At 57.5% G+C, this 9727-nt stretch overlaps 2 protein-coding genes across 7 annotated transcripts; one reads left to right on the top strand and one right to left on the bottom strand.

Annotated features, from left to right (window-relative positions):
* Window positions 1-2828: 2828 nt before the first annotated feature.
* Window positions 2829-6006, top strand: CHCHD10 (coiled-coil-helix-coiled-coil-helix domain containing 10). 5 transcript variants are annotated; one of them, XM_025400702.1, is made up of 4 exons: window positions 2829-3677; window positions 3919-4138; window positions 5544-5712; window positions 5814-6006. In XM_025400702.1, exons 1-4 carry the CDS (start codon window positions 3637-3639, stop codon window positions 5831-5833), a joined length of 450 nt encoding a protein of 149 aa, XP_025256487.1. In that variant the 5' UTR covers window positions 2829-3636; the 3' UTR covers window positions 5834-6006. The 5 variants fall into 5 exon arrangements, with proteins under 5 accessions (XP_025256487.1, XP_025256485.1, XP_025256488.1 ...); XM_025400703.1 differs by having other exon boundaries at window positions 3539-3677; window positions 5565-5712; XM_025400704.1 differs by having other exon boundaries at window positions 3545-3677; window positions 3972-4138; window positions 5565-5712.
* C10H22orf15 (chromosome 10 C22orf15 homolog) lies at window positions 5977-8828 on the bottom strand. Of its 2 annotated transcripts, none has more exons than XM_025400705.1 (6): window positions 8512-8828; window positions 7668-7754; window positions 7439-7581; window positions 7128-7202; window positions 6939-7048; window positions 5977-6119 (listed from the first exon to the last, which is right to left on the bottom strand). In XM_025400705.1, the coding sequence occupies exons 1-6, from the start codon at window positions 8534-8536 to the stop codon at window positions 6086-6088; spliced, it is 474 nt and encodes a 157-aa protein (XP_025256490.1). In that variant the 5' UTR covers window positions 8537-8828; the 3' UTR covers window positions 5977-6085. The 2 variants fall into 2 exon arrangements, with proteins under 2 accessions (XP_025256490.1, XP_025256491.1); XM_025400706.1 differs by having other exon boundaries at window positions 7444-7581; window positions 8512-8821.
* Window positions 8829-9727: the final 899 nt, after the last annotated feature.

The following is a 9727-nucleotide window of genomic DNA, read 5'->3' as shown; positions in this document are numbered from 1 at the left end:
GCTGCTCTAAGGTGAAGCTGTGGTCAGGAAGCCTGGGCCAAGAAAGGGAAGCGGGTGGGGAAACGTTTCACAGCTTATTCAAGAAGACTCCACAGAGACTCCTAGAGGGCAAGGAGAAGTAAGACAGCAGTGATTTTTACAACCTAGACAGTTCATAATCTTTTCTTTCTCTTTTTTTTTTTTTTTTTTTTGAGACGGAGTCTCGCTCTGTCGCCCAGGCTGGAGTGCAGTGATGCAACCTGATGCAACCTCCGCCTCCTGGGTTCACGCCATTCTCCTGCCTTAGCCTCCTGAGTAGCTGGGACTACAGGCGCCCACCACCATGCCCGGCTAATAGTAGAGAGGGGGTTTCACCATGTTAGCCAGTGTGGTCTCAGTCTCCTAACTTCGTGATCCACCCGCCTCGGTCTCCCAAAGTGCTGGGATTACAGGTGTGAGCCTCCGCACCCAGTCTTTTTTTTTTTTTTTTGAGACCGAGTTTTATTCTAGTAACCCAGGCTGAAGTGCAATGGTGCGATCTCAGCTCACTGCAAGCTCCGCCTCCTGGGTTCAAGTGATTCTCCAGCCTCAGCCTCCCGTGTAGCTGAGATTACAGGTGCCCATCATCACACCCAGCTAATTTTTGTATTTTTAGTAGAGATGGGGTTTCACCATGTTGGCCAGGCTGGTCTTGAACTCCTGACCTCAGGTGATCCACACGCCTCAGCCTCCCAAAGTGCTGGGATTACAGGCATGAGCCACCACACCTGGCAGGCAATCTTTTCTTTAAAGTCATTCACTTTTATTTATTTTTATTGTTTTGAGACAGGGTCTTGCTCAATGGTGTGATCTTGGCTCACTGAAACCTCTACCTTCCAGGCTCAAACGATCCTCCTGCCTCAGCCTCCCAAGTAGTTGGGACTACAGGTGTGCATCACTATGCCCTGCTAATTTTTGTATTTTTTGTAGAGACAGGGTTTCACCATGTTGGCCAGGCTGGTCTTGAACTCCTGGACTCAAGCAATCTGCCTGCCTGGGCCTCACAAAGTTCTGGGATATAGACATGAGCCACTGTTCCCCGCTAAAGTGCTTTATTTTTAAAAAGTAGGCATTTCAGGCCGGGCGTGGTGGCTCACGCCTGTAATCCCAGCACTTTGGGAGGCTGAAGCAGGTGGATTATGAGGTCAAGAGATCGAGACCATCCTAGTCAACATGGTGAAACCCCATCTCTACTAAAAATACAAAAAAATTAGCTGGGCGTGGTGGCATTCACCTGTAGTTCCAGCTACTTGGGAGGCTGAGGCAGGAGAATCACTTGAACCTGGGAGGTGGAGGTTGCAGTGAGCCGAGATCACACCACTGCACTCCAGCCTGGCAACAGAATGAGACTCCGTCTCAAACAAAACAAAACAAAACAAAACAACAACAAAACAAAAAATTAGCCGGGCATGGTGGCGTGCGCCTGTGGTCCCAGCTACTTGGGAGGCTGAAGCAGGAGAATCGCTTGAACCCAGGAGGTGGAAGTTGCAGTGAGTGGAGATCGCACCACAGCACTCCAGCTTGAGGGACAGAGCAAGACTCCGTCTCAAAAAAAAAAAAAAAAAAAAAAAAAAGTAGGCATTTCAATGCCTGCTTCGATGTTATCCTTTTAGCCTCATTTTCATTTGTGTAACCCACTTAAGTTGTCTTGGGTGCCTCCGAGGTGCAAGGCCATGCCTTGTGGAACCTGCAGTCCATCAGCCATGGGAGCTGAAGGAACAACTCTACAGTTTAGGCCCAGGGGACCACCATGAGAAGTGTGCAGTTTGTTTGGTTTGGCAAACAGGAACCAGGTGGCAGGGACTGCATGAGCAAGGGAGTAGCGGCTGGACCAGGCCTGGTGAGTCTGCCAGGAAAGAATGGCCCACCCTTTGTGTGCTCACCTCACTGGGAGGCCACCCTCAAAGTGGGTGGTCACCCCCCTTCAGAGAGGAGAAACTGAAGACGGGGTGGGAAAGGGCCCTGTTCACAGGCTGGCTGAAAGGACTGCAGTGTGTGAGAACACAGGGCTGCACCTGACTTCCACGGAGAGCATGCATGGCCGGGGACAACTGTGCACACACAGAACTGAGCAGGCCAGGCAAGGCCAAACGCCCCAGCCACCGCTCCCCTCGCCCCTCGACCTCCTCCTTCCTTACAGAGGGGCCCCCTCTCTTACTTGGTGACCCACACCCCTAATTCTGGGTGCTTTTGTTCTTGGTGTTGCACCCTGCCCACAATCCCGGTGCCAGGAGTCCTCTGTGGGCACAGCAAACAGTGATGAGGGACAGTCCCTGCCTTCCCCCACCTAGGAGTAATAATAACAACCACGGCAAAGTCACCCAGAAAAGACCATAAAAACCTCAAGTTCAGCCGGGCGCGATGGCTCATGCCTGTAATCCCAGCACTTTGGGAGGCTGAGGCGGGCGAATCACGAGGTCAGGAGTTCCAGACCAGCTTGGCCAACATGGTGAAACCCCGTCTCTACTAAAAATACAAAAATAGCCAGGTGTGATGGCATGAGCCTGTAGTCCCACCTACTCAGGAGGCTGAGACAGGAGAATTGCTTGATTCTGGGAGGCAGAGGATGCAGTGAGCCGAGATCGCCACTGCACTCTAGCCTGGGCGACAGAGCAAGGCTCCATGTCATAAATAAATAAATAAATAAACCTCACGTTCCCGAAGAGCAGGAAAACGTTCTAAATCCGCGCTCCAGCTCACCTGGCCTGGAACCAAGCTGCTAAAATTGCGAGGCTACAGGCTTCAACTTGCGCTAGATTTGACTGAGCTGGGCAAATGCTCCTAGGCCTTTGGGATAGACACGCTGCCTGGATGTCGCGTAAAGGCCGTCAGTGTCGGAGACTGCACCCGCGGAGCCGGGGACTAGGTGGCGGGGCCGGCCCGGGGAATCCGGTGGGGTTGAGGACCGCGCTGGGGGCCTCATCTCATCCCCCGCGGGCGCTGCCTAAGGTTGCCGGCGTTGGCAGCGCATTTTGGCCCAGGCAGTCGAAGACGGGTTGGGACGCCCCCTCGTGGGAGTTCTGGGGATGGGTTGCTCTAAGCCTTCCCCAGGGTCGCGCTTCACTGCCCTAGGCCACCCGAGACCCCGAGGCCACGCGGTGGTCAGCAGACCCTGTCTGGTGGGAGGGGGCAGACAGCCGAGCCCGGAAGGGGGCAAAGAGCAGAGTCAGGCCTGGAACCTCGCGTCCCCTTCCCGGTTGGCCCCAGCCCGTCGCCTCCCCGTCTCCTCTCACCTACAGGGCTCGCAACAACCCCCAACTCCGCTCCCTGCCCTCTGCGGTGCTCCTAACAGAAGGAAACGTCCCGCTCCTTAAGCCCTCGGCGTTTTGCCACGCAGGCCCGTGTCCCCAGAACCCGCACAGCCTGCCAAGCATAGGGAGGGAGCAAGGTCCCATTTCCAGCCAAGACCCGGAGCTGCTGGAAGGGAGAGGTCCAGAGGACGGGTGAAGGGGGACAGGCTTGGAGGGCAGTGCCACCTCCCCCTGGGGGCGTGTCCCTGAGGCCCCGCCCGGGGCCCCGCCTTTTTTGCGCCGGCTGTGACAAGCGCTGCGGCATTTGTCCCCGCGACAGAACCGCTGCCGCCGTCTCTAAGGTCGCCCGGGTCCCGCCGCCGCCACCATGCCTCGGGGAAGCCGCAGCATGGCCTCCCGGCCAGCCAGGTGTGAGGGGGACAAGGGGCCTGTGGGGAGGGGGTTAGGGAAGCGTAGGTACTCCCCCAAGGGCGTCCGCAGAGTGACCTTGGCTGCTGCTGCGCCATCTTGGCGGGGGGAGGGGCGGGGGTGCAGCACCCACGTGTGGAGACAGGGGTCGTCCACCTCTATGGGGGTCGTTTCCAGGAGCTGCAGCACCCCCGGCCTGGGGTCTGGCCAGGATTAACCCTGCTTCCTCCCACCTCCGCAGCCGCCCCGCCGCGCCCTCTGCCCACCCGCCCGCGCACCCACCGCCCTCAGCAGCCGCCCCAGCAACCGCCCCTTCGGGCCAGCCGGGGCTCATGGCTCAGATGGCGACCACGGCCGCAGGGGTAGCCGTGGGCTCCGCTGTGGGACACGTCATGGGCAGCGCCCTGACCGGAGCCTTCAGCGGGGGGAGCTCGGAGCCCTCCCAGCCTGCTGCCCAGCAGGTGAGCAGCGGGTCCAAGAGAAACTGAGGCAGGATTCTCTCAAGGCCACACAGGGAGCTGCCCAAGTGTCCAGTGAGGAGTGTCCGCGTGTACTCACCATTGCTTCAGCCCAGGATTCTTTGCCCAGGAAGGGTCCTAGTCCACTGGTCTTGAGTTCACTGTCACTTAGAGGCAGGCTTCCCAGCCCCTCCCTTGAGGCCAGGGTCCCTAAGCTCCCAGGGAGAGACACCAACCAACCCTTTTTTTTTTTTTTTTTTTTGAGACGGAGTCTTGCTCTGTCACCCAGGCTGGAGTGCAGTGGCCGGATCTCAGCTCACTGCAAGCTCCTCCTCTCGGGTTCACGCCATTCTCCTGCCTCAGCCTCCCGAGTAGCTGGGACTACAGGCACCTGCCACTTCGCCCGGCTAGTTTTTTGTATTTTTTAGTAGAGACGGGGTTTCACCGTTTTAGCCAGGATGGTCTCGATCTCCTGACCTCATGATCCGCCCGTCTCGGCCTCCCAAAGTGCTGGGATTACAGGCTTGAGCCACCGCGCCCGGCCCAACCAACCCTTTAAAGATGGGAAACCCAGGCCCTGAGGGCTCAGAGACTTGTCCAAGGTCAGCTCACCCTAGCAGAGTGGAGGGATGGTGGATTTCCTGAGCCCCTGTTCTCCCCGCACCCAGGTCTGCACATTGTGGCCGCTGGGCCCAAGGGTGAAGGGGAGCCACTTCCCTGATGACCTTTCCCCTGCTGGGGACCCCACTAGCCCTAAGCCAAATGTGGCTTTGTGGCTAGGTCAGGGGTCATGAGGATTAGTGTAGCTGAGCCAGGAAGGTGCTAAAACTTGTGGGGGTGGGGCTCATACTCTGAGAGTCCAGGCAGAGTACTGGGCTCTTCTAGAGCCTTCTCCTCCCTCCCCTGCACCCGCCCAAAGTGCCCATTAGAAGGCAGCAGAGGCCAGGCGCAGTGGCTCACGCCTGTAATCCCAGCACTTTGGGAGGCCAAGGCAGGTGGATCATGAGGTCAGGAGTTCAAGACCAGCCTGGCCAACATAGTGAAACCCCGTCTCTACTAAAAATACAAACATTTGTTGGGCATGGTGGCAGGCACCTGTAGTCCCAGCTACTTGGGAGGCTGAGGCAGGACAACCGCTTGAACCCAGGAGGCGGAGGTTGCAGTGAGCTGAGACTATGCCACTGCACTCCGCTCTAGGTGACAGAGTGAGACTCCATCTCAAAAAAAAAAAAAAAAAAAGAAAAGAAAAAGAAGGCAGCAGAAACACGCTGTCTGTAGCCGCCTCCACTGCTGGGTCACTCAGCCTGCCTAGGACCCTTGGGGCACCCAGGCTGGGGATGTGGGGAGGGGCAGGTGGCCCCAGCTTTGAAACGCACCTCCAGGTACCAACTCCAAGCTGATCCTGCAGCCTCTTGCACTGTACCCCCAGGCCCCCACCCCCACTGCCCCCCAACACCTGCAGATGGGGCCCTGCGCCTATGAGATCAGGCAGTTCCTGGACTGTTCGACCACTCAGAGTGACCTGTCCCTGTGTGAGGGCTTCAGCGAGGCCCTGAAGCAGTGCAAGTACAACCATGGTGAGTGGGTGGACCCCGACCCAGGCGGGGAGGGGGAGAGGCCGACCCTCCTCTTGCACCTGCAGGCTGACCACCAGCCTGTGCTGCTCCTCCCTTCACAGGTCTGAGCTCACTGCCCTGAAGAGGTTGGTGCAAACTTGGGGGCCAGTCCTGCACCCACCTCTACCCCTCGCCGACAGCCAGACCACAACACCAGATTGTACCCGGATAGCTGGGATTGGAAGTGAGGAGGTTTCTCACCCCACAGATAACCTAAGACACAAATGTGCAATTAAAAGTTTATTTTAGACCACAGCCTGTTGTGTGCCTCTCTCGATGGCCTGTCTTCAGGGAGCTCCCTGGCTGATGAGGTGGGGTCAGGATGGATGTCTCACTACAGTGTGCAATCCATCACCTTAATCAGGGCCCTGGGTGGGGAGGAGGAGCCCTGTTGCAATCTGCACTGTGGTTAGCACAGGACAGATACCTTGGGCAGTCTAGAGTGTGGTGGAGAGGCATTAGTAGGTGATCCCAAGGGCATCTGACTCTGAGGGTGGAATGCCAGGATGAACTCATGGTTCTCCCCCTTCTCAGGGATACCTGCCACCTCTACCCTTCTTGTCTCTGCCTCCGCATCCCATTCTCTGCACCCACAGCTTAGGTGCCCCCAGCAGCCTTAAATCCTGTCTGACCTTGCCCCTCTTGCTGATGCAACTTCTCAGCAATTCCAGATTCTGCAAGAGGAGTCGTGCTAGGTTGCTGTCTGTTTGCACCTGATCACACAAGGCAGAGGTCATGGCTAACCCCCTTGGGTCTGAGTCCAACTTGGCTAGTTGGCAGTGGTGTGCCAGGTCCCCGGGCCTGCCAGAATGGAAGAACAAGCCCTTCGAACCCAGTGTGGGCCGTGCCACCACACACCATGCTGCCGCCTTTGTTGAGTTCGTCCAGCAGTTGTGCACTGAGCTCCTACTGTGTGCCAGCCCCTATGCCACATCTGTGAAGCCTGAGGACATTCCAGCCCTTAGTGAGCTGGCATTCCAGTGGGGTGGTGGGGACCCGTCTCAGGGTACAGTGTGTTCTGTCTGGGGGTATAGGTGCGTGGAGTTGCTGTTGAGGGTCTGCCTCTCATCGTATGTGTCCCTCCCACAGGAAGGGGTCCCACTCTGGGTGTCTCCCTGGGTGTCCATATCTCCTCCGTACCTGGCTCCCGGTCCCAGCTAGCAACTCCTGGGTGGCAGGGAGCTCACCTTTCTGGGCCTTGAAGTGGGGCTTTGCTCATGGCGGCCACGCCGGGTGCCCACGCGCTTCCTCCAGTTGTGGCCCGCAGAGGAGAGGCCTGACAGCCTGCGCAGTTCCTCTGGAAGGCCCGGGAAGTCCTGCTGGTAGGGGCTAGGGAGAAGGTATGCCCTCCCCCTGGGCTGTACCCTGACACTCACCTGCCAGCTCTGGGTAATGGTCATCCAGGTTCTCCAGTAGGGACTCATAGCGGGTGGGGACCATGTCCTCTCCCTCTGTGGCATGTGGAGAGAGGATGAAGGACACCTGACTGGCCTGATGGTCCCTACTCTGCCTCTCACTCTGGAACTGTTTGCTAGTCCAGGCTGGGGGCAGAGCATGGGGTAGGGATGGAATGGGGCTAGGTCCCCAGCTGAGGTGGGAGGCTGGACAGGGCCTTGGGTGGTCTATGGTCTGCTACGCCCCCCTCTTACATTCTAACATAGCTGCAGGGGAGAGAAGCTTGGGCCACCTTACTGATGGTTCGAACGAGGACATATATGGCTCGCTCCTTCAGCAGGGAGTTGCCCATGGTTTGGGTCCATGCAGCCCCTTCCTTCAGGTCCTCCTCCAGGCTCACTAGGTTGCCGTCCTCAGCCAGGAGAGCAATGGTCGCTGAGAGGACATGGAGAGAGGCTGGGCAGGGCTGGCACCCCTGCCTGGGACCCCTCAGCCCCTCCTTCTCCTCCCTGTCTCCTCACCATCTGGGGGCAACCCTGCTTTCTGCCTCAGGTGGGCGGTGAGGTTCACCAGCCTGCAAGAGGTGTTCACCAGCACAGAGCAGCCGGCTGTGGAGGAAGGGCAAAGGTGAGCATGTGGGATCTCTTACCTTCCTCCACATCTGGGGTCCTCTGTCTCTCCTTCCCATCTTTCCCTTTCCCAGAGCTGCGACTGGGCCTAGGGGGCTAGGACTGTGCCCCAGGCAAAACAGCTCCGACATCTGTTGCTTAAACTTCCTTGGAGACCCCTCCATCCATCTCCCGTGTGTGTTGACTTTTCTCCCATATAGGGTGACCCCCAAGTGTTGGTCTCTTGAGTCCTGCAAAGCATGAAGTGCGCGCCAGCCCAGCCTCCTCCCGGGCCCGCCCCCACGGGACCCAGCCCGTCCCCGCACTCCCTCCCCTACCAACTCCCCTCTTCCCCTCCACCACCGCACAGGGCCGACCCGCCTCCAGCCGGAGGGACGGGGAACCTGCAACTGTGGCTAGAGTTTCAGGTGTCTGATGCACGCTGAAGCTTGAGGATCACGGATTGAATGGCGAAGAGATTGTGCGGTTTAAAAACCTGCTCCAGGGTGATGCGGCGGACGCTGGCCGAGAGGAGTCCTCGTGAATGAGCAGGACTCAGCTCGGGTTTTCCCTTTAACGGACTTGCTCCAGGTGCTCGCTTTGCCTCCTCACAGAGCCGCTTCCCCGACCCCTGCCATCTGCACCACTCCCATCTTTCCCGCCATTACCTCCCCCACCCTCCCCAAGGGCGGATGGAAGCAGCTTCTGAGTGTGCTCATCCCCCCACCCGCCTGCCAAGACAGGGGACCCCACTTACCCCCAAACATCACCTTGATAAACATAGCTGCAGCGGGGGAGGGAGATGTGGGGGACTTTGATCCCCCAACTCTCGATTCCCCAACTAGGGAAAGGCCTGGAGCAGAGACCTGCTTCAGGGCGGGGCTCTGGAGGGAGAAGTGGGTGTGTGAGTGTGGCTGGGTGGCCCCAGGGTCAGACCCCTGCTCAGCCACCTCTGTGGTTCTGCTGCTTCAGCCTAGTTCAAACCCTGCAGCTAGTCCAAGACTCCTGGCCTCCTATTCCTCCCCACTGAGCCCTGGGCCACAGCAGTTCCCCTAAGCTTCCAAGCTGGTCTCCATGGCAGTGGGGGCGGAGACATCTAGGCAGGAAATGCCTTCCTCCCTGTATCCGTTAACGGGACCCATGGGGGAGGGGTGGCAGAAGAAGTGGGCGCTGGCATTCCCTGAGGCGGGGAATGCCATCATTGGGACTGATTGTTTTTTTTTAGAGAGAGTCTCCCTATGTTGCCCAGGCTGGTCTCGAACTTCTGGGCTCAAGCAATTCTCCTGCCCCAGCTTCCCACAAGTGCTGGGATTGCAGTTGTGAACCACCTCCGCTGGATGAAGTGTCATTTACATACAGTACAGTGAAGTTCACCCTTTCTGGTGTTTTCAAATTTCGCCAACTCTCATATAACCACCACCACAGTGAAGATACAGAACATTTCCATCACCCCCAAATTCCAGGTCCATAGCAGGTCACAATCACCTCCTTGTTAGCACTCGCCATTAGCTAGTCCCTCACACAGGCTCTCACCGTCATTTCCTGTCTTTTATTTATTTATTATGCTCATTAATTATTATTATTATTGGTTTGGTTTTTTTTTTTTGAGATGGAATCTCCCTCTGTCACCCAGGCTACAGTGCACTGGCACGGTCTCGGCTCACTGCAACCTCCGCCTCCCGAGTTCAAGTGATTCTCCTGCCTCAGCCTCCCGAGTAACTGGGACTACAGGTGTGCACCACTACACCTGGCTAGTTTTTTGTTTGTTTGTTTGTTTTGAGACGGACTCTCACTCTGTCACCCAGGCTGGAATGCAGTGGTGCGATCTCGGCTCACTGCAAGCTCTGCCTCCTGGGTTCATGCCATTCTCCTGCCTCAGTCTCCTGAGTGGCTGAGACTACAGTTGCCCGCCACCATGGCCGGCTAATTTTTTTTGTATTTTCAGTAGAGACAGGGTTTCACCATGTTAGCCA

Source organism: Theropithecus gelada, chromosome 10 (assembly GCF_003255815.1).
Source record: "Theropithecus gelada isolate Dixy chromosome 10, Tgel_1.0, whole genome shotgun sequence".
Lineage (NCBI taxonomy): Eukaryota > Metazoa > Chordata > Mammalia > Primates > Cercopithecidae > Theropithecus > Theropithecus gelada.
Note: the sequence above shows the minus strand (reverse complement) of the source record. Positions and strands in the feature narration are given on the sequence as shown.

Bases quoted from the DNA above. Each gene is read 5' to 3' on its own strand.
- CHCHD10 (XM_025400700.1), top strand. From the start codon at position 3,637: ATGCCTCGGGGAAGCCGCAGCATGGCCTCCCGGCCAGCCAG. The intron at 3,678-3,918 runs GTGTGAGGGGGA...CCACCTCCGCAG, and splicing joins ATGGCCTCCCGGCCAGCCAG to CCGCCCCGCCGCGCCCTCTG. The intron at 4,139-5,543 runs GTGAGCAGCGGG...CTGATCCTGCAG, and splicing joins CCCAGCCTGCTGCCCAGCAG to CCTCTTGCACTGTACCCCCA.
- C10H22orf15 (XM_025400705.1), bottom strand. From the start codon at position 8,536: ATGTTTATCAAGGTGATGTTTGGGG. The intron at 7,755-8,511 runs GTAAGTGGGGTC...CTTCCTCCACAG, and splicing joins TATCAAGGTGATGTTTGGGG to CCGGCTGCTCTGTGCTGGTG. The intron at 7,049-7,127 runs GTGAGTGTCAGG...CGGGCCTTCCAG, and splicing joins CCATTACCCAGAGCTGGCAG to AGGAACTGCGCAGGCTGTCA.